Below are 26,195 nucleotides of genomic sequence, written 5' to 3'. Positions count from 1 at the left end.
ACCAAAGTTTCTCCCTGCCTGAGTTCTATTTATAAATACTTGAGCTAGTGGGGATTCCCAAACCCTGCCAACTAGAGACATCTTCTCGTCTTGCAACCCCAAATCTCCAAGCTTTGCAGCCAATGGCAATATCCTCAAGCTGCCACCTCCTCCCCCTCCAACTTCCCAAATTTTGCAGCTAGCAGCAATATTGCAGTCAGTTGGTAAGGCTTGGGGATCCCTACTAGCTACAGCAGGGGAGATATTCATTTTGAGGGAGCCTAAGCTCAAAGTGGGAGGCCCAAAACAGCAGTAATTTTACCCTGATTAAACGATCCTCCATGTGTGCTGCTGACAGCTGATTCAGCATCCCTGCTCTGAAGAGGCTCACCGTAGCTGTAATAGAAGTGAATGGGAGAACCAGGAGCACGCATCCCTGCTCATCAGAATGGGGATGGGGAAGCCTGTGGCTGCTCCCACTGTCAGCAGTACACGTGGAGGGATCACTCAGTCAGGGTAAGTATTACTGCGCTTTTGGGTTCCTCTCCACAGTGTCCCTTTAATGAAGGTTTAGTATTAGATACATACATCTTCTATATTATTGATTGCAAATTTGGGACCTGCTCAACCTTTTTTTTTTTTGCTCATGTTTGTGTGGCCCCAGAAAAAATTTTTTCGGCCAATACGGCCCAGGGAAGCCAAAAGGTTGGACACCCCTGGTTTAGAGCAAGGGAAGAGAACCAGCAGCCACCATTAATCATTATATCGCTTAGTATTGAAATATAGCAAAATTAATAATATGAAATGAACAGGCTTCAGTCACTATTCCTGTGCCAAATGAAGATGATTCAGATGTATGGGATGCATTTCCTTCCAGCTACCAACTCCTTACATCAAGGAGCTGGATATTGCCATTGATTTCTAGGACCTTGATCTCGCTGAGGTTTTTAAACCTGTGTTTATAATCCAGAATGTGCACTCCATTCACAGCAACCTTGTACTCATGACTGCCACAATAGATTATCATCTGGAAATAGAAAGAGCAATGTGGTATTTAGTCCTAGCTGGGTATTAAATGAAGAGCATAACAGGTAGAACTGCTCCTCTTCTTTTTCTGTTTTTACATAGAAACAGAGAACAATGAAGGCAGATAAAGACCATATCGAATATGCCTTACCACGACATCTACTATCCTCTCCTCCCCCTCAGAGATCCAATGTACATGTCCCAATATTTCTTGAATACAGTTACACTTTGTCACACCAGGAAGCCATTCCAAGCATTTCACCTTCATCCTATTCTCATTCCAGAGTTTCAATTTTCCATCACTTCTTTCTCCCAATGCAGTTTGACTGTTGGGGGTAGAATATAATCCAATCTTGTAGGTAAAGTCTCCCTCTCTTATTTCTTCCTGACCTGACTTGCCCCCTACTAATTCCTTCCCCCATTAGGATCCCTCTCGCTATGCCTTAGTCAGTGCCCCTTCCCATCCTTCCTAAGCAGATTCATCACACATTTCAAATTTTTTATCCCCACCCTTCCTCGCAACAATCATATTCCTATTTCCCCTTCCCAGAGGCCCATGCACCATTCATAATTAGAATGCATAGGCAGGTTAATGACCACATTTAAATGCTTTTATGTGCATTTAAATGTGGTCTCTACTAATTCTGCACATCCTAGGTTAGCGCTAGGTTTTGAGCATCAGCCCATGGGAGAGGAATAAAGGGGGGAAGGAAAAGGTAAAGAGAATGGCGAGGACTCACTGGTTAGGAGAGACAAAATGCTGCTCTGAAATGCTTGAAAAGGCAGAAAGGAGCTGTAAAGAGAAGCAGGATGATAGGGACTGATAGTGGAGCTGTGGGAAAGGAGTAGAGGAGATTGAGAGGGGACATGATCGAAACAATCAAGGTACTGAAGGGAATAGACTTAATAGATAAGGACAGGTTGTTCAGCCTCTCCAAGGTAGGAAGAACGAGAGGGCACTCTTTAAAATTGAAAGGGGTAGATTCCGTACAAACGTAAGGAAGTTCTTCTTCACACAGAGAGTGGTAGAAAACTGTAAGCTCTTCCGGAGCCTGTAATAGGGGAAAACACCAGGGATTCAAGACAAAGTTAGACAAGTTCCTGCTGAACAGGGACGTACGCTGGTAGGGCTAGTCTCAGGGCACTGGTCTTTGACCAGAGGGCCGCCGCGTGAGCGGACTGCTGGGCCCAATGCCACAGGTCTGACCCAGCGGCAGCAATTCTTATGACAGGATGTGAGGGTGAGAGGAACTCGGGGAGAACACGGGCTGTGTAGGGAAAGATAGACTGTTCACTCAGTATCAGACGTATTTATTATTTTCAAAAGTTGGCTCCTATGTTTCCTTTTCCCAGCTATCTAAATATCAAGAGCAGGGCAGATAATAGAGAAAATTCAAGTGGGAAAATCAAAAGCTAGGTTCCTATCAGTCTCTCTCCTACCCCCCTGATGCTAGTCAGCAGTATAATCATTTTCTCACCCATCAACCATTCAAGACATTCACTGTATTTTCCCCAAAAATAGTTCCTCTCTGTCCATCTATACCACCCTCTTTTTCCTCAGTTTTTTCACTTTCCTCTAATTTCTTCTTCCTCCCCTATTCTCTCTTCCCTTTTCTCCTCTGTATTCCCTCTGCACTTATTAATTTTTCTCTTTCTACACAGGTAAACTTCCTGCCCTAAATATCTAATCTAATACATAGTAAATGATGGCAGATAAAGACCTGAACAGTCCATCCAGTCTGCCCATTATTTGTACCCATTACAAATACATGGTACGTATTAACATCTGATAATTGCTTATTAATTTAATCGAATCTTCATTTTATATACCGAATCTACTCCCTAAGGAGCTTGACTTGGTTTACAGTTTGTTAACAAATGAAACATAACAAGTAAAATCAGAAATTGGTTAGATTAGATGGATGGAAAAAGTTAGAAAAAATATGTTGAATTGCTTAAAATTACTATTCAACAGCTAAAATCAAATTAACTATTGTGAAAACAACCAGGTTTTAAAACTTTTTTGAAATTGATATAATTGATCTACCAGTCTTACAGAATCTGGAAGTCTATTCCTAATTCTCACCAACTTAAATATAAAAGATTTACTAAGCTTCCCAGTGCATTTAATACCTTTCAGAGAAGGAAATGCTAATTTGTGAATTGTTGTAATTCTTGAATAGCAGGATCTAAAGGAATTCCAACTAAGGGGAATCAAAGAGTCAAATATTCCATAAAGGAGTTTGAAAACCACACATGCATACTTGAACTGTATCCTATGATGCACCAATGGAGTTTTCTCAGCAATGGGGAAACATGGTCATACTTTCTCTTTCCAAAAATAAGTTTGGCTGCAGTATTCTGTATTAACTGGAGACGATCTAAGTTGCCCTGTTTAATACCCAAATAAATAGAATTACAGTAGTCCAATACAGTGGACTATACCAGTAATAAATAATGTTCTTGATAAAATAGTGACCTGACTTTCCTCAGCATGCACAAACTAAAAAAACATTTCTTTACTAAGGAATTTATCTGGTCATTAAAAGTGAGAGAGGAATCCAGAATAATACCCAAAACTCTAGAAGTGAAGTCAAGTTGTAATATAATATTGGATTTCAATGCAATATTAGTAGGGAGATTCATCTAGGTCCGATCCAAAGCAGCTTAGTTTTTGAAGCATTCAGTTTCATTTTAATGGAATTTGCCCAACTCTGGAGCTTAGAGATACAGCTATCTATGCCTGTAACCAGGTCACTGAAATCATGTTTGACTTCCAATAAAATAAAAATGTCATCCGCCTAGATAAAAATAGATTCTGCAGGTGAAAGACAGAAATTTTTTAAAGATGTCATATAGATATTAAATAAAATAGCTCTCTGCCTGCTCCACTCTTTACATCTTTTTAGCCTGCTCTGGTTCTCATTTCCCTTTGACCCAGTCTTCTATTTCCCTCCGCACCCCATCAAGTTCCAAAGCACTTTTCCCTAACCCAGTGAATCTCGAACAGTGTGCTTCCTGAGATTTCAGGTGTGCCGCAGCACACTGGGAAGGAGAGGCACCGGCTGACTGACTACAGGACATGCCTCTTGTGGTAAGAGGCACATCCTGTAGGCATCAGCCAGCACCAGTGCCTCTCCTCTCCAGCCCTCTTCCCTGCTGGCACCTGGCACCCCCCACTGGCGTCTTGGGGCCCATCTGAAGGGCCATCATGCTTGTTTGGACGTCGACATGATGACTTCAATGCAACGCCCTTGAACTTCCGTGTGCCTCAAGCTGCAGTCACTATCTTTAGTGTGCTGCAGCTCGAGAAAGTTTATAGGACACTGCCCGAGCCAGTTGCAGTTTCATGCAGGTTTAGCTCACCCATCCCTTCCTTACTTCTCTCTCCTCTACAGGCAAGCCTTCCTTTCACTGGCAGATTTAACTCAATTCCCTATCACCTACAGCAGTGTCCCACAAACTTTTCCGGCTGACGGCATACTAAATGCAGTGCCCTGGCCGGAAGGCATCCAGAACTCAACGCAATGATATCATGTTCATGCACGTGCGGGGGCCCGTCTTGCCACAATCCCACCGTTACATGGATACAGGAGGTGCAGGGAGAAGAGGAGAGACACTGGCCAGGAGAGTCCTCCATGCCGGCTGACTTCCTACAGGACGTGCCTCTCACCGTGAGAGGCACGTCCTGTAGGCAGGCAGCCAGCATGGACGACTATCCTCCTTGCCAGTGTGTCGCATTACACCAGAAATCTCAGGAGGCACACCGTTTGTGATACACTGACCTTGCTCTGCTCTCCCTGGCAAATTCCTGTTTTCTGGGACTAGTTCCCTATCTCATTTTGCACTACAGCACCTTTTCTAGTATTCACAGATTTCAGGCAAATGGACATCCCCTGCCTACAAAATCCTCATGGGATTCTTTACCACATGCCCATCCCAAACCCTGGATGTCCAGCAAGGGTCACAGCTTGGAATCTCAGAAATTACACAAAGTAGAAGAACATGTTCCAGCAGCTCAGGAAATGGGAATATACACTCATACTAAGCCACTGTATTTTGGCCAAAAAACAAGCATCTAGCTCAGGGAGCTATGTTGAGACCTTGGAGGTGGCTACCAAGAGTAAACAGAGGAGCATGGATCTAGTATGGGAAAATCCAGGGCGCCAAAACAAGAAACAGACAGTTTGTGAAACAGTATGTCCTTTTCTCCCTCCCCCAAACTTTGCCAATGAGCTCCTGTCACCTCTTACTACTACTGCTGCTGTTCAACTTTTTTTTGGCTTACATACCCGTGTTTCCACTAAGCCCACCATTTCTAACTACTGTGGAATACAATGGGAGAATATTTCTATTTTTTATGACAAACGGGAATAGTTACTATCCACTCCATCTCAATTCAAATCCTTACCATAGCCTCTCTCAATATCATAGCTGTCAAGTTTTAAAAGGGAGATTTTCAGTTCATGGTTTTCCATGCTTCAACCAACCTCCTCCCCTTTTCTCAACCTTGTAATAAAATACTAATAGCCAATCTGTCGATCAAATCAAGAAAGATTCTAGAAGACTGGAAGGTGGTGAATGTTACGCCGATCTTCAAGAAAGGTTCGAGGGGAGATCCGGGAAACTACAGCCCGGTGAGTCTGACCTTGGTACCGGGAAAGATGGTAGAGGTGCTGATAAAGGATCGCATCATTGATCACCTGGACGGACACTGGCTGATGAGGGCCAGTCAGCACGGTTTCAGCAAAGGCAGATTGTGTTTGACGAACTTGCTGCACTTCTTTGAGGGAGTAAACAGGCAGATAGACAAGGGCGACCCAGTCGACATTGTATATCTGGATTTTCAGAAGGCGTTTGACAAGGTTCCACATGAACGACTACGGAAAATTGCAAGCCATGGAATAGAGGGTGAAATACTCACATGGATTAAAAACTGGATGGAGCATAGGAAACAGAGATTGGGGGTAAATGGACAATACTTGGACTGGAAGAGCGTCACCAATGGGGTGCCGCAGGGCTCGGTGCTTGGACCCATGTTCTTCAACATCTTTATAAACGATCTGGACATTGGTACAACGAGTGAGGTGATTAAATTTGCGGACGATACAAAGTTATTCAGAGTAGTGAAGACACATGGGGATTGCAAAGATCTGCAACGTAACATAATCAAGCTCGAGAAATGGGCATCGACATGGCAAATGAGGTTCAGCATGGATAAGTGTAAAGTGATGCATGTTGGTAACAAAAACCTCATGCAAGAATGCAGGATGTCTGGGGCAGTACTTGGAGAGACCTCCCAGGAAAGAGACTTGGGAGTTCTGATCGACAAGTCGATGAAGCCGTATGCACAATGCGCAGTGGTAGCGAAAAGGGCAAACAAAATGCTAGGAATGAAAAAGAAGGGGATCACAAACAGATCAGAGAAGGTTATCATACTGCTGTATCGGGCCATGGTGCGCCCTCACCTGGAGTATTGCCTCCAGCACTGGTCACCGTACATGAAGAAGGACACGGTACTACTCAAAAGGGTTCAGAGAAGAACGACTAAAATGGTTAAAGGGCTGGAGGAGTTGCCATACAGTGAGAGATTGGAGAAACTGGGCCTCTTCTCCCTTGAAAAGAGGAGACAGAGGGGACATGATCGAAACATTCAAGATACTGAAGGGAATAGACTTAGTAAGTAAAGACAGATTGTTCACCCTCTCCAAGGTAGGGAGAACGAGAGGGCACTTCCTAAAGCTGAAAGGGGATAGATTCCGTACAAACGTAAGGAAGTTCTTCTTCACCCAGAGAGTGGTAGACAACTGGAACGCTCTTCCTGAGTCTGTTATACAGACTTCTTTCTAGCTGCCATGCCTTCAGTTGCTTCCACATGAAGACTGGGTCAAAACAACAGAGATGTGAGGGAGGGAAAGATACACTCGAGGTAAGCCCGATCAGAGCTTCAGCCCCCTGCCAACATTTCCTATGTTTTTGCGTGTTAATTTTTGCAATTAATGCGTGATAACTTCTAATTTTAACCACATTTTAATAAAAGGTCTCATTAGTTTTCATTTTACCTTTGGATGTTTAACAGGAAATACGAGTTAAGGGGAAAGAAAGGGGATTTTTGCATTTCAAGGATTTTATATCAAATCAGAACCATGGTCCAACCCATGCGGAGTTCCACAAGGATCACCTCTATCACCTAAGCTCTTCAACCTCTTTATTTCCTCCCTTGGAGCCAGTTTAGATAACTTAAATGTTACATCCTTCAGCTACGCAACGACATTACCCCTTCAACCCATCAGAGCCCACCATTACAGCAAAACTGGAAATAACCCTAGATCAGGGATCTCAAAATCCCCTTACCTTGAGGGCCGCAATCCAGTTGGGTTTTCAGGATTTCCCCAATGAATATGCATTGAAAGCAGTGCATGCACATAGATCTCATGCATATTCATTGGGGAAATCCTGAAAACCCGACTGGATTGCGGCCCTCAAAGAGGGACTTTGAGACCCCTGCCCTAGATGCAGTGGAAAAATGGATGGTAGACCACAAACTGAAACTAAACTCAGATAAAACAAAATTCCTTCTGCTCGAAAAGGCCAAAACTCCTACCATTACAGAACTGAAAATTAAAAACACCAATTACCCAATACAGCCCGAACTCAAACTCCTAGGAGTAACGATAGACAGATGCTGCACATTGAAGTCCCAAATCAATAAAACATCCCAGAAAGCTTTTTTAATTATGAGAAATCTACGTAAAATAAGAAAATTCTTTGACCCAGCACAATTCAGGCTAATTGTCCAATCCCTAGTCTTAGGTCTACTGGACCATTGCAATTCCCTCTATCTACCTCGTCCTGCCAACATGATAAAACAACTTCAGACTATACAAAACACTGCCCTCAGACTGATCTACTCCCTGAGAAAATATGATCATATTACAACTGCCTTCCTAGACTCTCACTGGCTACCTATGCAAGCACAAATTCAATTCAAATTCTACTGTCTATTATTCAAAGCATTAAACGGCTCCGCCCCCTCCCCCCCATCTAAACAACTGCCTAAACCAGATCCTCACCTCAAGACAAAGAAGAACTCCGAACCCTTTTGCCTTCCCTCCATTCAAGGGCACTCAGCGCAAAAAGATGTTTGATAACCTTCTGGCGACACAAGCAGCAAAACTTAACCACTCCATCTCCAACCTGTTGACGGCAACAGGCGACTTCAAAACTTTTTGAAAAGAAATCAAAACCCTACTTTTCAAAAAATTTATCCAGATATCTTAACCCAACCCTTCCCCCTCCTCCTAGATAAATTCTCCACCAAAACCTCCACTTAAATAATCTCTTCCTCCCCAAAACACCAACCAAGTATTCAGATCCCTGAAATGTAATGTAATCTTATTTGTACTCTAACTGTAATCTATTTGTTATATCACACAGTAACGTACAGTCAATTTAATATCCAATTTGCAAGTTCTTCCGGAATTAATCCAGCTACCTCTCCTCCCTTGTAACCAAAAAAAAACAAAAACAAACCAAAACTGTTGTAACTTCACTGGAAATGTCAAGTTAGCTCTTTTGTAATCCGCCTTGAACTGCAAGGTATAGGCGGAATAGAAGTCCCTAATGTAATGTAATGTAATTTAAATCCTCATTATGCCAACCAGTTTCAGGGAACTTCTAGCATTAGAAAACACTCATTGGTTTTATTTTCTGATTAATAATGTCTAGAACAAAAGTGAATCAGTTTAACATGCCCTTACCTCAAAATACATTCCTGGACTGAATGGAAAATCTGGAAGTCCTCTTTCCTCTTCTCCCCAGCTCTCATAAAGATAAGAGTTCCTGACAAACACCTGTGATTTTATACGTGGGTTCAGATGCAATGCAATGATGTTTGAATCACTTGGTTTTAGATCAATTTTAAAACTGCAAAAATTAAAGAAAAATTTTGATACACTACATCTCCAACATTTTGATACACTACATCCCCAACAAACATAACAGACGTACAGAGAAACTATGAGCTGCTATGAGGGGTGTTCAATAATTTATCTACCTGAGTATGAAAACGTATCAAGCATGTTGAAACAAGTCTGTCAGGGTTACTCATGCACAGTTGCAACTCAGTGCAAGTCTAACATTCCAAGAGACAAGGATGTCAGAAGAGTCCTCATGCGAATCAAGTAAGAAGCTGCAAGGTTTGGAGCACCGTTCAGTGACAAAATTTCTCACAAAAGAAGGGAAAAAGCCTTCTAATATAATTTATCATTTTATTTAAAATTTCTATTTTCTATTACAATTATATTTTGAAGTTCAGGTTTTGCACTACACAAACTGGCACTGATCGTGACATATGACCAACCTGGAGGGGAATGTGTGCAACTCTGAGAGAAAATGAGAATGTTTATGAGAGAGGACTACATTCTCAAAATACCCAGTAAGTTTCATCTTACCTCTAAATACCCTCTAGCCTCGACCCCCCCTTCTCAGACTCACTCCCTCTTTTTCCCCCCTTTCAAACCTTTCATTATCTTCTGTCAATTCATCTTTTGATACTCATCATCGCTACACAGTGATCAAAACCCCTACATTTCAAGCCAGTTGAGAACAAAACAACTATACGAGAGAAATGACTGAGATTTCAGTACATGGATCATTGTTTCCTTATCCAGGCGCATGAAGCCATTAAGGAAAGTGCAGTCTTGCTGCCTACATTAAATTTCTGACAACACACATACCAGCTGAGGCTGAGAAACTTATGTGACCTGACAACCTAGTTAAGAACCACTGCTCTACACATTTCAGAAGTACGAAGGCTGTTCAAAAAGTATCAGACCTTAATTTTTCTTGCGTAAACAAATAAAGCTAGGGAGGCGTGGTTTGGTGCACGTATGTAGGCGATCTTAATGCGCATGCCTGAATTTTTTCCCACCTACAGAAGCTGTCAGTCACCAGCAGACTGCCAATGAGTGAGGAAGTGTAAGTGAGCGCCGTCCGATTTTCATTTTTGATAAAATGATAAAAAAAAGTTGAACGCTACTGCATTAAATTTCATGTAAAGCTTGGCAATTCCCAAGTGGAAATGATCCGCAAGATTCAACAGGACTTCGGGGACGAAGCAATGGGCACCACACAGATAAAGGAGTGGTTTAACCGCTTCAGAGATAGCCGCACATCAGTGGAGAGTGAAGCATGTTCTGGTAGGCCCTCAACATCCAGAAATGAGGATCGTCATTGACCAAATGAGGATCCTGGTGATGCAGGATCGTCGAATCATGATCAGAGAACTTGCAGATGAGGCGAGCATCAGTGTTGGATCCGTTCATTCCATTTTGACTGAGGATTTGGGCTTCAGGAGAATTTCAGCGAAATTTGTGCCAAAGCTGCTAACAATCGAGCAGAAGCAACTCCGTTTAGAGATCGCACAGGACATGCTGGAGACTGTGAACAGTGATCCCAACTTCCTCAGCACAGTGATCATTGGCAATGAGTCCTGTGTTTATGGGTACGACCCAGAAACCAAGTTGATATCATCACAATGGAAGCATGCAACATCCCCGAGGCCCAGAAAAAGAAAGGCAGGTCTGCAGCAATATCAAAGTCATGCTGACCGTCTTCTTTGACTCCAGTGGCGTGGTTCATCATGAGTACACAACATACGGTACAACCATCACCAAGGGGTACTACCAAGAGGTTCTGCGTCGCCTTCATAACGCTGTGAGACAGAAATGGCCGGACCTGTGAGCAGTGGACAATTGGCAGCTCCATCACGATAACACACCTGCCCATTCTTCACATTTGATACGGAGTTTCCTGGCAAAACACAACACACCTGTGGTTCCTCAGGCTCCTTATTCTCCTGACATGGCTCCATTTGACTTCTGGCTTTTCCCCAAGCTGAAAATGCCCCTGAAAGGGACCAGATTTCAGTCAAGAGAAGACATCATGCAGAATGAAACGGACCAGTTGCGAGCAATCTCAAAAGAGGTGCTCCAGCGCTGCTTCCGCAGGGCTTGGTCCTGGGTCCAATCCTATTTAATATCTTCGTACGGGATCTACCTCAGGGACTTCAGGGTAAAATTGCATTATTTGCCGATGACGCTAAATTATGTAATGTGGTAGGCGGAGGTACCGTTACCCGACAGTATGACACAGGACCTACTTTTACTGGAGAAATGGTCTACTATTTGGCAGCTGAGCTTTAATGCCAAGAAGTGTAAAGTTATGCACCTTGGTAGCGGAAACCCTTGCAGAACCTACACTGAACGGCGAGACCTTAACTAGAACTGTTACAGAACGGGACCTGGGAGTAATCATTACTGAAGATATGAAGTGGAGAAAGCTTCATCCAAGGCTAGAAAGATGCTGGGTTGCATCCAGAGAAGTTTTGTCAACTGTAAGCCTGAAGTGGTGATGCCGCTTTACAGGTCAATGGTGAGACCACATCTGGAATACTGTGTTCAATTTTGGAGGCCACATTATCGAAAGGATGTGCTGAGAATAGAGTCGGTTCAGAGATTGGCCACTAAGATGGTCTCGGGACTCAAGGATCTCCCATATGAAGAACAGCTAGGTAGGTTGCAGCTATACTCTCTCGAGGAACGCAGAGAGAGGGGAGACATGATAGAGACGTTCAAATATGTTACTGGCCGTATGGAGATGGAAGAAGACATCTTTGTCCTTATAGGACCTACGGCGACAAGAGGGCATCCGCTAAAAATCAGGGTTGGGAGATTTCATGGGGACATTAGGAAGTATTTCTTCATCGAAAGGGTGATCTTTTTTTTTAAAAAAAAAAAAATCTTTATTCATTTCATATCTTAAAATCAAGTACAGGAAATGATGTTTAACAATTGAACATTTAAAAACACTTGAATTCTTACATTTGATCGTCTGTTTTTGATCATCCTAAAATATTGTACCCCCCTCATTTTATATATATTATATATATATATATTTCTTTAATAATCAAATTTTCCCTCCCCCCACTCTCCCTCATCTAATATAATAAAATGGTAAACCGCGCATGCGCACTTCCTATGCGTACGTCCCTTTTCCGTGAGCTGTAGCTAAGAAGTGCGCATGCGCGGCTTACGGTCTGGCCTCAACATGCGCGACCTTCCCTGCTCTCTACCTGCGGAGCGGCGGCTGCCGGCCACTAGCACTCCCTGCCCTCTCCATCGCCTCCCGACTCCAGCGGCGTAGGCAGCAGTATAAACACGCTGCTTCGCGCCCTTCTCTGCCGATTTCCTCTGCCGCGTCTCTGATGACATCATCGGAGACAGACGCGGCAGAGGAAATCGCAAGTAGAAGGCCGCGAAGCAGCGTGTTTAAAGTGCTGCCTACACGGCTGGAGCCCCCAGGTTTGTCGGCGGTGGGTCAGGTGGGAAGGCCTGAGAGTGAGCGTGCGCGCACAGCGAGGAGACGAGAAGAGACGCGCTGGACTGGCAGGGGGTTGGAGAAGCGGAAGAGGAGAGACCGGTCTCCGAATGCGTGTGAAGAGAGGGGGGCTCTTGGAGTGTGAGGCCAGCGAAAGACATGTGACACTCCCCCTGTGCTTCCCTCCCCCTTCTTCCCCGCAGAACAACTTCCGAGGGAAAACACAGTGCGACTCATTCAGTTCAGTAGATTTAACCTGCTGGACTTGACTGATGCAGCATAAACACCAACCTCACCTTCTCCTCAAATTGACAGGGCTCATTCACTACCCAAATACCTCCCTTCACACTCATCCAGTATGCTTCCGATCCAGACCCCTCCCCTCCTCTCACTACACATTTATTACTGCTGTGACATTCACTCAATTGCTCTTTCCTTCCACTGCTCTGACAGACACCAAAACTATCTTCCTCCTCCCATCCAATTCATTTGTTTCCCAACTTCTCCCTCAGTGACCACTTTCAAAATTCTACCCTCACCCATAAGCATCCTTTTTTTTACTGTATCTCCCCAACTGCCCTGCTCCCATTCCACCCCCAATCTGGCACACTTACTCACCCGACTGCCACCTTTCCTAGGATTCAGCACACTCAATTCCAAGCCACTTCACTCCTCCTCACAGATCTGACACAACTGCACAGGGAAATGGAGGGGGAGGGAATGCTGATGTGGCTACTGCACAGGGAAGTGGAGGGGGGAGAGAAATGCTGCTGCATAGGGGGCAGGGAGAGAGAGAGATAGAAAGAAAGACAGATAGTGGGAGGGAGGGAGACAGAAAGAAAAGAAGAAAGACAGGGGCAGGGAGAGACACAAAGAAAGAAAGACAGTGGGAGAGAGAGACAGAAAGAAAAACAGACAGATATATATTCTAGCAGGGGGGAGATAAAACAAAGGGAGAAGGGCTGCTGCTGGATAAGGGGAGCAGTGAAGGGGTGGTGGTGGACACAGGGGAGGTAAAAGGAAGGCAGAGTGGACAGGGAGAGCAGGCAAGGCATGGTGGTGGACAGCCAAGGAAAAAGAAAGAAAGAAATACAGAAAGTGGCTAAGGAGAAAGAAATAAAGACAGACACACACACATATATTCTAGCACCCGTTAATGTAACGGGCTATAAGTCTAGTATGTCATATATAATCAGGGAAGAATATTTTTAATCTTTTCAATAATCTATCAATGGCCTCCACACATCCTGAAATTTGCTATAATTTCCTTTTTGGACAGCTAATGTCCTTTCCATTTTATATATGGTGGCACACAGAGTTCCACCAGAAACAGTAATTGAGTCTATTCCAGTTGTACGTGATCTGTTGAATGGCAACCCCTGTTAAAATGAGCAATAATTTATTATTATTAGAGGAAATTTGTTTCTTTGCCCTCATTTCCATGCCAAATAATACTGAGTCATAAGATGATTTTCTAAAAGACAATTAATTTGGTTCCAAATTGATTTCCAAAATTCTAGTATATATGGACAATATAATAACAAGTGATCTAAAATCCCTGCTTCAAGATGGCAATGCCAGCATCTATCAGATTTAGAGCTAATTTTTTTAATTGAACAGGAGTCCAGAAAGCTCTGTGTAGTAAGAAAAACCACGTTTGCTTCATAGACGCTGACTTTGTACATCTCATCCTCCAAGACCAAATACTTGGCCATTGAGATGCTGTAATTTCGTGCTTAATCTCAATGCTCCAAATGTCTCTAAGACCAGTCCTTGGTTTTTTATTCAACAATCCAGATATTAATTTGTACCACTGTGCGGCCTGGTATCCCAGAAAGTCCGCTTGGAAGCATAGGAATTCTAAACTATATTGATTATTAAGATTTTTCCATTCAGGGAACCCCGCCTGAATGGCCTGCTTCAGTTGCCGCCATTTATAACTTTGTGATTTATTCAAGCCAAATTTTTGTTGCAACTGTGAAAAATCAAGCAGTTTACCATTGGACATTACATCTTCAAGAGTACGTATTCCTGCTATTATCCATTGCTTCCAGACAATCTTAAATCTGCCGATTCGAATCTTGGAGTTAAGCCATATAGTTTGATTTGTAGATTTATGTATTGGATTAGAAGTTAAATTATCTATATATTTTAAAGTTTTCCAGGTGTCAAGTAGTATTTTATTTTCTTTCTATAGCCTAGGCATTTTAATACTAAGTATATGACACAGCCTCAAAGGAAACATGAGTTGCAATTCCAGCCTTAGCCAGTCTGGGAATTTTTCCATGAGTTCTGGGAGGACCCAATACATACCTTGGCGCATAATATAGGATTGATGATACCTATAGAAATTTGGAAAATTTACCCCACCCTCTTTAATTAATTTTTGTAAAGTCACTAAGGAAATTCTAGCTATTTTACCTCGCCAAATAAATTTTGTGAGAATACTGTTTAATTTTTTATAAAAAGATCCCTGAAAAAACACTGGTATCATTCCCATTTGGTAACAAACCACAGGTGAAATCATCATTTTAATTGTTTGGACTCTCCCCCACCAGGAAATATGCAAGGGATTCTATTGCTCACATAATTCTGTAACAACCTGTAATATATGTTTTTCATTTATTTTTATTGTTTCTTCCAAAGAATTTTTAATCCAGATACCTAAATATTTTATTCCTTCTTCTTTCCAGACAAAAGAAAATGTATTAAATAATCCTTTTGTACAATAAACATTGAGTGGAAGAACTTCTGATTTATTCCAATTTATTTTGTAACCTGAAAATTTTCCAAATTCATTAATTAATTTGAGTAAACTTGGAATTGTTGTTTCAGGATTTCTCAAATAAAGCAAAATTCATAAGCAGAGATTTTATATTCCTGTTTTGAATAAGTAATATCTTGTATCTCCTTTGTTTGTTGAATAGCTAATAACAAGGGTTCTAATACGATATCAAAAAGCAAAGGAGATAATGAACAACCCTATCTAACCCCCCTCCGCAAATTGAAACTTTCTGAAAGGTTATTATCTTGCAATAGGGGAGCTATACAACTTTTGAATTGTTTGTATAAATCCTGATCCAATTCCAAACCATACCATTGTTTGATACATAAAGGTCCATTCCACTCGATCAAAAGCCTTTTCTGCATCTAAAGATACACAGAAAGCTGGATCACTAATATCTTTGGATAAATTTAACATATGTAAGGCCAATCTGGTATTGTTAGAAGAATGTCTCTGAGCTACAAATCCTGTCTGATGCATTCCAATGAACTAGGGGAGAGCCTTGGCCAAATATAGAGCTAATGTTTTAGCCAGAATTTTTTCATCTACATTAATTAAAGAAATAGGTCTGTAGTTTGAAACCAAGGTGGGATCTTTATTTACTTTGGTAAAACAATAGTAATTGATTCTGCCATAGTTCCTTTTATACAACCATTATCTAGTTGTGTTTGATATAAATTTAGTAGATAAGATAAAAGGGTAATTTGAAAAGATTTATAGAATTCCACCTGGAGTGGATCCAACTCTAAGGGACCCCAATACTGTTTGTAATTCTTTTAGTGATATTGGCTTTTCCAAACTTTCTTTTATATGCTCAGGAATTTTTGGTTCCTTAATTAAATTTAGAAATTCTAATCCTTCTTTTTCCTTGTCAAAATAAGGCTCAGAAGAATACAGGGATTTATAAAATTTTAAAAATTGTTTTAAAATTAAATCAGTTTGAGAATATGCATTCCCTTTTTCATCTTTCACCATCAGTATTTTTGTTTTCCATTTTTTTGTTTTTAAATAATTTGCCAAGTCTTCCTGCCTTATTTGAATTTCCATAATACATTGTTTGTCTTTTCTTATCATTTTAGAAGAAATCTCATTGTATTTCCCTTTAACTTTTAGTAATTCTTGCAAAGTAGAATTGTCCCAATTATTAATCAATTTTGATTCTAATCTCTTTATCTCTTGTTCAAGATTGGAAAATTGTTTTTTTATTTGTTTTTAGTAAATGTTGAAAAGGAAATAATTTGTCCCCTTACGGTAGCTTTGAATACATCCCAAATTGTTTCTATAGAGATATCTTCAGTATTATTAAATTGAAAGTATTCATTTATTTTTGATTGAATTCTCCCAACAAAATTTGGTTCTGCAAGCAATGTATTATCAAATCTCCATATTGCTTTACAATTAATTTGATCAGTTAAGTTCATTTTGATCCATACCCCTCCATGATCAGATAGAATGATTGGATCAATAGAGGCTTGTGTTACTTGTTGAACTAAGGAGCCTGAAACAAATAAATAATCTATTCTAGAAAAAGATTTATGGACTTGGGAGCAAAAATAAAATTCCCGCTCATTAAAATGAAATATTCGCCATATATCATGCAAATTGCAATTTTGTACCAAATTTTTAAGTCCTAAAGATTTCACATATCTACTAAGTTTTTTTTTATCCAAAAATGGATCTATCACAGCATTGAAATCCCCAGCCACAACTAGATTAGAAGCAGCCAGTGGTATTAATAGTTGTTGTAGATTCTTAAATAATTCAATTTGGTTCGAATTAGGTGCATATACATTAAACAGTGCCAAAGTAGTATTTCCCATTACCATGTCCACATGGATCCATCTTCCTGATGGAACTGCATTTTTCATCTTGAATGTAGCATTACATTTTTTATTTATAAGTATTGCTATCCCTGCTTTTTTCCCTGTAGCTGGTGCAAAAAAACAGTGTTTTACCCAGTCACATTCTAGCTTCTTAGATTCTATAGATGACAGGTGAGTTTCTTGGATATAACATATGTCCACATTTTGCTTTTCTAAAAATAAGTGGGGTTTTTTTTCCTTTTTATCAGATGGTTGAGACCATTTACATTTAGAGAATATATTTTAATCATCATTCAATATATTAACACATGAATCTTATTAAATAATTTATCATGTAGTAACTTTTTTTATACTCATATCCTTTAAATTTTTCCATTCTTCCCTAGATTTATTATTCATTTTCTTAGATATTAATTCCCAAAAACACAACCCTAATCCCTCCCATATACCCCCATATTATTATACATTGACTTGAAGACATAGGTTTAGGCAAGTTCCCCTATCTCTCCCCTAAAACATCAGATTATTTAAGCTGTCCTAATATGTCAATTAAATTAGTTATATCTTTCCTATTATATATATTTTATCCAATGAACTATTTATCATCTGTATAGTATATCAATTTAAAATTAGTTCACTGGTAAACACATATTCAAATATATAAATCCATAAGATATAGGAAATCTATATTTGATATCTCCCAAATATTTATTCCTTTACAACACAATTATAATCTTTTCTCCATTTCAACCATAAAAATATCTTTAAATTCCTTCCTTTATTCCTTCTTTCCTTTCTATTTTCTTCTCTCTCCTTCTTCTGTTTTCCTTTCCTTTCTTTCTTCTGACTTTGGTTTTTTAAAATTCTCCAGAGATCAGGGATTAATGAATGTGAACTCCAATAAATCTTACTATATATATCTAGAGGAAACAGGACTTGATATTAGGCATCCAAGGGGCATATAAACACCATTCCAAACTTTATCATTGTCTATCTATCTATCTAAAGGAGCTTAAGATAGAAATCGGAGAACTATTACAATCCCTAGCTAACTTGTCAATTAAAACCGGGCAAATACCAGACGACTGGAGGACAGCGAATGTCATCCCAATCTTCAAAAAGGGATCGAGAGGAGTCTTACGTCGGTTCCTGGGAAGATGATTGAAGCACTAATAAAGGATAGCATAGAGCAACATCTGGAAAATCACGACCTGATGAGAGCTAGCCAACACGGCTTTAGGAAAGGGAAGTCATGTTTGACTAATTTACTTCAATTTTTTGAGGAGGTGAACAAACAAATTGATAGCGGTGAACCGGTGGATATAATATATTTGGACTTCCAGAAAGCGTTTGATAAGGTTCCCCACGCAAGGCTTCTGAAGAAACTACAAAGCCATGGAATAGAATGAGATATACTAAGATGGATAGGCAAATGGTTAGAAAACAGATTGCAGAGGGTAGGCATAAATGGGAAGTTCTCGGACTGGGAAGAGGTAACGAGCGGTGTACCCCAGGGATCGGTTCTTGGGCCCATCTTGTTCAATATCTTCATAAACGACCTAGAAGATGAAACAACAAGTAATTTAATCAAGTTTGCGGACGACACAAAACTATGTCGGGTAGTTGGGACACAAAAGGACAGAGAAGAACTTCAGAGAGATTTGAACCAGCTAGAGAAATGGGCAGAAAAGTGGCAGATGAAGTTTAACATAGAAAAATGCAAAGTGATGCACTTGGGTAAGAAAAACAAGGAACATGAATATAAAATGTTAGGTATGACACTGGGCAAGACCGAACAAGAAAGGGACCTGGGGGTACTGATAGACAGGACCCTGAAGCCGTCGGCTCAATGCGCAGCGGCAGCAAAGAAAGCAAATAGGATGTTGGGCATGATAAAGAAGGGAATCACTAGTAAATCGGCGAACATCATAATGCCGCTTTACAGAGCAATGGTCAGACCACACTTGGAGTACTGTGTTCAACACTGGTCTCCCTACCTAAGGAAGGATATAACCCTACTGGAGAGGGTGCAAAGGCGAGCCACGAAGCTAGTAAAAGGTATCGAGAATTTGAGCTACAAAGAACGCCTCGGAAAACTGAGATTGTTCACCCTCGAGAAGAGAAGACTGCGAGGAGACATGATAGAGACTTTTAAAATACTAAAAGGATTTGACAAAATAGAGCAAGAAACATCGTTATTCACATTGTCAAATGTGACTCAGACAAGAGGTCATGGACTGAAACTGAGGGGCACCAGGCCCAGGACAAATATTAGGAAATTCTGTTTCGCACAACGAGTGGTGGACGCTTGGAACGCTCTCCCTGAGAAGGTCGTGATGGAGACCAGCATTCTGGGATTCAAGAGCAAGTTGGATGCACACCTTCTTGCAAATCACATTGGGGGATACGAGTAAACAAGGTTTCTCAGCAGGGAACACCTGGCTTGGCCTCCGCGGTTGCGGGTCGCCGGACTGGATGGACCTAGAGTCTGATCCGGCGAAGCCATTTCTTATGTTCTATCAACACCAGAGGTTTAATTTTCATACTTGAAGAAACTCGAGGGACACTAGGGGGAGCTGCGATCTGAGTGTACTTCGGGATCCAAGTCAGGACGGATGTAGTGGGGTAAGCTCATACCCACCGGGAATTGCTGACCTGCATATCCAAGACACGTGTTGAACTTCTTTTATCGCTCTGGATTATCATGCAATCAACAGAACAATTCCTTCAGCATTAAAAAGTATTGTCAAATTCAGCGGTACTGAAAGTTCCCACCAGAAGCAGGAAGCAAGTGGACAGAAGCGCCTCAGCCGTTTACTTTCAACCTTCGCAGCATAGAGTCACATCCTCTCCTGCGTTCTCTCCACCATCCCCTCCCTCGGAACAAAATCTCTGGGAATTCCCTGTATCACCTCTCTCCTCAATACCTCCAAGTATATTCTACCGTTTCCTTTTCCTCCTCCATGGCTCTGCACAAGATTCTCACATTCATCAATCATCTCCTGCCAGCTGAAGTTTCATTTCCATCACAAAGGATCTTCTCTGTTCTAGAAGTGGAATCTGTCAACATCAGAATTCCACTCCAGGTTTTCCAAATATCAGCAGATAAGTTACACCTTTTTAGAATATTCATACATTCAAAAGAGTTATTATCCCAGGACAAGCAGGCAGCATATTCTTGACTGATGGGTGACGGCACCGACGGAGCCCCGGTACGGATAATTTTAGAGTGATTGCACTCTAAGAACTTAGAAAGTTCCAGCTACGCCGCACCGCGCGTGCACGAGTGCCTTCCCGCCCGACGAAGGCGCACGGTCCCCAGTTTCTTAGTTTCCACGGAGCTAAGAAGACGCGTGTTTTCCAATGGCCGTTGGAAAATCCTTTTTTCGCCTTCCCACTCGCGTAATTTTTTTTCGTGAAGCTCTTTACGTTCTTTTTCTTTTTCTTCGTCTTGTGAAAAAAAAAAAAAAAAGTCCATTTTTTTTTACTTTTTTCGGTCGGCCCCTTTTGGCACCATCGAAGCTCGGACTTCGATTTTGCTACTGCCGTTTTTCCCTTCATGCCCCCTTCACCGGGCTTTAAAAAGTGTCAGCGGTGTGCACGCCCTATTTCATTATCCGACCCGCACAGGTGGTGTCTTCAGTGCTTGGGTCCGGACCATAGGGCTGCGACGTGCACCCGCTGTGCTTCTCTTCAAAAGAGAACTTTGAAGAATCGCCAGATTCAGCAGCAGCTTCTTTTCGGTACCGCTATGGAAGTTCCACCGGCATCGATCCCGGCATCGGCGACTCCCTTCAAATCGGCCCCGGCGTCTTCAACACCGCAAGATACATCTTCGGTGTCGCACCCCTCAGGTAAGCAGGCTAAGAAGCCATCCCCTACAGTTCTCGGCCCGCCAGTCGAACATGCAGTGAGCCAAGTCCTGCAGACTGCGCACCGGCTTCGTAAACGTTCTGCTCCTATAGAAGTTACTGCCTCTTCATCGGCATCCACTTCACCGGAGCGTCGAGCTGCACCGCAGGTACCGAGAAAGAAAAAAACGGTACCGGTGCCATCAGGACCATCCCTGGATGAACATATAGCATCCATTCTCCAGGTCCAACTTAAGGAGCAGTTGCAACAACTTCTCCCAGCTCTTCTAACCCTTCCAGTGTCGGTACCCACTGAGCCTCCGGTGCCGATAGTTGACCAGCCTATTTTGTCGGCATCGACATTATCGGCACCGCTCAAATCTGCCTCTTCCATGTCTATGCCTATTTTATCGGCAGAACCAAAGTCTCTGCATCGAGAGGTTCACTCAGTCTCGGAACCGATACCGCTTTCTGACACCCGTACCGCTTTACAATCACCAGGTACAGTATCGATGCATTCCGGCAAATCGGTACGCAAAACCAGGACATACCGAATCCTCTACTCCTCTATACTCAGGGCCACCTCCCATCAGGTACGTGACCCTGATTTATGGGGTGATTCCGAGACCCCCCCTCGGTACCGATGATGACTTTTCATCGGATGAGGCTGATCCATCTGTGCAGGATCCTGCTAGTAAGCCGGAGCACACTTCTTTCACGAAATTTCTTAAGGAGATGTCAGACACCCTTTCAATTCCATTAGAGTCTGATTCTAAAAAGTCCAAGGCATTCCTTGATGCTTTGGACTTTGACCAAACTCCCAAAGAATTTTTGAAATTACGCCTTCATGATATCTTAAGGGAAACTTTTTATAAAAATCTGGAGACTCCTCTCACCATCCCAGAAGCTCCAAGAAAACTGGAGTCACTTTATAAAGTTATTCCCATTCTAGAGTTTGACAAGCCTCAGCTGCCACATGAGTCCTTGCTGGTGGAGTCAACCCTGAAGAAATCTGCAGGCTCCAGATGTGTATGCTTCTGTCCCTCCTGGCAGAGAGGGGCAAGGCCATAGATAAATTGGGTAAATGACTTTACCATAAATGCTATGTTGACCAACCGTTCAGGTAACTATGCATTCCACTTCTCTTTTTACCTGAAACATCTTCTTCAGCAATGGCCACCTTTTCAAAAATATCTTCCAGACCGCAAGCTCTCTGCCTTCCAACAATGTACTGCCAATCTATTCCAGCTCAGGAAGTTCATGGTCCGTTCCATCTACGACACGTTTGACTTACATTCCCGAGCTACTGCGATGTCTGTAGCTATGAGATGCCTGGCATGGCTTCGCGTCTCAGAACTTGATGTCAACCACCAGGACCGCCTTGCCAACACTCCTTGCCTGGGTGACGAGCTGTTTGGGGAATCTCTGGATACCACCACCCAGAAGCTTTCGGCTCATGAGACGAGGTGGGATACTTTATTGAAAACCAAAAAGAAGCCCCCTCCTGCTCGCCCTTTTAGACAGCAGATGTCGTATCAGCGTCACTTCTCAGCTCGGCCGATTCAGCCTCATCCCCCCCAGCCTCGGAGGCAGCGGCAACAGCAGCACCAACAGACTCGTCAGCAACAGCAGCCTACATAAAACCTGTTGCTCACGCCTAAACCAACTCAGCCCTTTTGACTCCCTTCTCCAGGGCATCGCCAGTCTTCCTCCCTCATGTCCTCTTCCACAACCTATTGGAGGCCGCCTCCAATTTTTTCTGAGTCGATTGGAGGTAATTACCACCGATCAATGGGTGCTCTCTATCATCACCCACGGCTACTCCCTCAATTTTCAGACCCCTCCTCCGTTAGGTCTTCCAAAAGAGTTTGCTTCCAACGGGTCTCAATCCCTCCTTCTCAATCAAGAGGTTCAATCCCTCCTTCTTCTCAATGCCATCGAAGAGGTTCCTCCAGATCAGCGAGGTCAGGGATTTTACTCCCGGTACTTTCTAGTTCCCAAAAAGACCGGAGACCTCAGACCCATATTAGATCTCAGAGATCTCAACAAATGTTTGGTCAAGGAAAAGTTCAAAATGCTCTCTCTTTCCACACTCTACCCTCTTCTCACTCAGGGCGACTGGCTTTGCTCCCTAGATCTCAAAGAGGCCTACACACATATTCCTGTCCATCTGACGTCCAGACAGACGTCCATCTGTGCATTAATAATCAATCAAGCTCATTACCAGTACAAGGTGTTACCCTTCGGTCTGGCCTCCTCTCCCAGGGTATTCACCAAGTGTCTGATTGTGGTAGCCGCCTATCTCTCACAATTTTCAAGTCTTCCCCTACCTGGACGACTGGCTGATCAAGGCCCCTTCCCCTCAGGCAGTACTTCTTGCCACCAACCAGACAATAAGATTTCTTCAACTTCTGGGCTTCGAGATCAATTTTCCCAAGTCGCACCTCATTCCAGCCCAGCGACTTCAATTCATTGGCGCAATACTGGACACTGTTCTTATGAGGGCGTTTCTTCCATCCAACCGCCTTCAGACCATCCTTCATCTCTGTCTGCAGGTGTTTCAACAGATTTCCATCTCTGCAAAACATATGATGGTGCTCTTGGGGCATATGGCATCCACGGTGCATGACACCCCCTTTGCACGTCTTCACCTGCGCACTCCTCAATGGACTCTAGCTACCCAGTGGTCCCAGGCGACGGATCCTTGCTCGCAACACATATCTGTGACATCGTCTCTTCGACAGTCTCTACACTGGTGGTTAAAATCTTCAAATCTCTCCAGAGGTCTTCTGTTCCATCTACCTCATCATCATCTGGTCATCACCACCGATGCGTCCCCCTACGCATGGGGAGCTTACTTGAACGACTTCCAGACTCAGGGTCTTTGGACTGCCCAGGAAAAGAAACACCACATCAATTTCCTGGAACTCCGAGCGATGTTTTACGCCCTCAAGGCATTCCAACATCTCCTCTTTCCTCAAGTACTACTACTTTGCACAGACAATCAAGTTGCAATGTACTACATCAACAAGGTGGGACGGGCTCTCACCTGTTGTGTCAGGAGGCCCAACAGATTTGGTCTTGGGCGACAGCTCGTCATTTATTCCTGAAAGCTGTCTACATTCAAGGGGAGCAGAATTCCTTAGCAGACAATCTCAGCAGAATTCTCCAACCCCATGAATGGACTCTCGATCCCATGACTCTCCAGTCCATTTTCGCTCAATGGGGCACTCCTCAGGTGGACCTTTTTGCAGCCCCTCACAATCATCAACTGCTCCAATTTTGCTCCAGACTCTACTCCCCTCACCGTCTAGCTCCCGATGCATTTCTCCTGGATTGGACCAAGCTCTTCCTCTATGCATTTCCTCCTCTACCTCTCATGTTGCGGACCTTGTTCAAGCTCAGGAGGGAACAAGCCACCTTGATTCTCATCGCTCCACGGTGGCCCAGGCAACACTGGTTCTACCTTCTGCTTCAACTCAGTTCCAGGGAGCCTATTCTTCTTCCACTGTTTCCTTCTCTGCTTACTCAACATCAGCAATCTCTCCTGCATCCCAACCTGCAGTCTCTGCACCTGACAGCTTGGTATCTCTCGGGCTAACCTCGGCTCACTCACTTCTTTCTCAGCCTGTCCGTTCTATCCTTGATGCTTCCAGGAAACTGGCCACTCTTCATTGTTATCAACAGAAGTGGACTCGTTTTTCTTCCTGGTGCCTCTTACATCACCATGATCCCACATCTCTAGCAGTGGAACTGGTGTTGGACTATCTCCTTTCTTTGTCTGACTCTGGTCTCAAATCTACTTCTATCAGAGTCCATCTCAGTGCCATTACTACCTTTCATGAGCCAATTCATGGAAAACCCCTCTCTGCTCATCCTTTGGTATCCAGATTCATGCGGGGACTTTTCAATGTAAAACCAACTCTCAAGCCCCCTCCTGTGGTCTGGGATCTTAACTTGGTTCTTTCTGCATTAATGAAGCCTCCTTTTGAACCTTTGGCCACGACTCATTTTAAGTTTCTCACTTGGAAAGTGGTCTTCCTTATCGTTCTTACCTCTGCCAGGAGGGTCAGTGAGTTACATGCACTAGTTGCCGACCCACCTTTCACTGTTTTTCATCATGACAAGGTGGTTCTGCGTACACATCCAAAGTTTCTCCCTAAGGTTGTGTCTGACTTTCACCTTAACCAGTCCATTGTCCTACCTGTTTTTTTCCCGAAGCCCCATTCTCATCCAGGTGAACAGGCTTTACATACTTTGGACTTAAACGTGCTTTGGCTTACTATCTCGAACGCACTAAGCCTCACAGATCATCTCCTCAACTTTTTTTGTCTTTTGACCCTAACAAGATGGGTCATCCTGTTTCTAAACGCACTTTATCCAATTGGCTTGCTGCTTGCGTTTCATTCTGTTATGCTCAGTCGGGACTGACACTGGAAGGTTCTGTCACGGGCCACAAAGTTAGAGCAATGGCAGCGTCTGTAGCTTTCCTCCGCTCCACTTCCATCGAGGAAATCTGCAAGGCTGCTACTTGGTCCTCAGTTCATACTTTCACATCTCATTATTGTCTGGATGCATTCTCCAGACGGGATGCACACTTCGGCCAATCTGTTTTACAAAATTTGTTTTCCTAATGGCTAAACTTCCCTCCATCCCTCTTTTTGTTAGCTTGGAGGTCACCCATCAATCAAGAATATGCTGCCTGCTTGTCCTGGGATAAAGCACAGTTACTTACCGTAACAGGTGTTATCCAGGGACAGCAGGCAGATATTCTTGCGTCCCTCCCTCCTCCCCGGGTTGGCTTCTTAGCTGGCTTATCCTAACTGGGGACCGCACGCATTCGTCGGGCGGGAAGGCACTTGCGCACGCGCGGTGCAGCCTAGCTGGAACTTTCTAAGTTCTTAGAGTGCAATCACTCTAAAATTGTCCGTACCGGGGCTCCGTTGGTGCCGTCACCCATCAGTCAAGAATATCTGCCTACTGTCCCTGGATAACACCTGTTACGGTAAGTAACTGTGCTTTCAGTTCTATGCAATCTATTCTGTTAACAGATTTTTTTCCCAGTGGCCATTTTAGATTACAAAAATAAATTATTTAAACAAATATTTAGTTTTCTTTGTTGAATTATTCAATTCTGTATTTCTTTTTTTTTTTAAACTATATTAATTTGTTATTCCATGGGTATCTCTTGGGCAGTAATAAATTCTTTGAATTTATCTGGATCATTAAAGATGTAAAGTTTGTCTTTAAGTTAATAATAATTCCGGATTTGGCTAGAGAGACAGTGCTTTTAAGACAAAGAATTTTACAATTAAGAAAGTCACACATAGAGTCTTTGTAAGTTAAGTTTTT

At 42.7% G+C, this 26,195-nt stretch overlaps 1 protein-coding gene across 1 annotated transcript in view; it reads right to left on the bottom strand.

Annotated features, from left to right (window-relative positions):
- Positions 1–591: 591 nt before the first annotated feature.
- LGALS8 (galectin 8) overlaps positions 592–26,195 on the bottom strand; it is a 100,603-nt gene continuing 74,999 nt past the window's right edge. The window contains 2 exon segments of the mRNA XM_033937643.1: positions 592–1,006; positions 8,766–8,931. Of these exon segments, the coding sequence (XP_033793534.1) occupies positions 857–1,006; positions 8,766–8,931 (316 nt within the window). The 3' untranslated portion in view covers positions 592–856.

This window comes from Geotrypetes seraphini, chromosome 3 (genome assembly GCF_902459505.1).
Source record: "Geotrypetes seraphini chromosome 3, aGeoSer1.1, whole genome shotgun sequence".
Taxonomy (NCBI): domain Eukaryota; kingdom Metazoa; phylum Chordata; class Amphibia; order Gymnophiona; family Dermophiidae; genus Geotrypetes; species Geotrypetes seraphini.
Note: the sequence above shows the minus strand (reverse complement) of the source record. Positions and strands in the feature narration are given on the sequence as shown.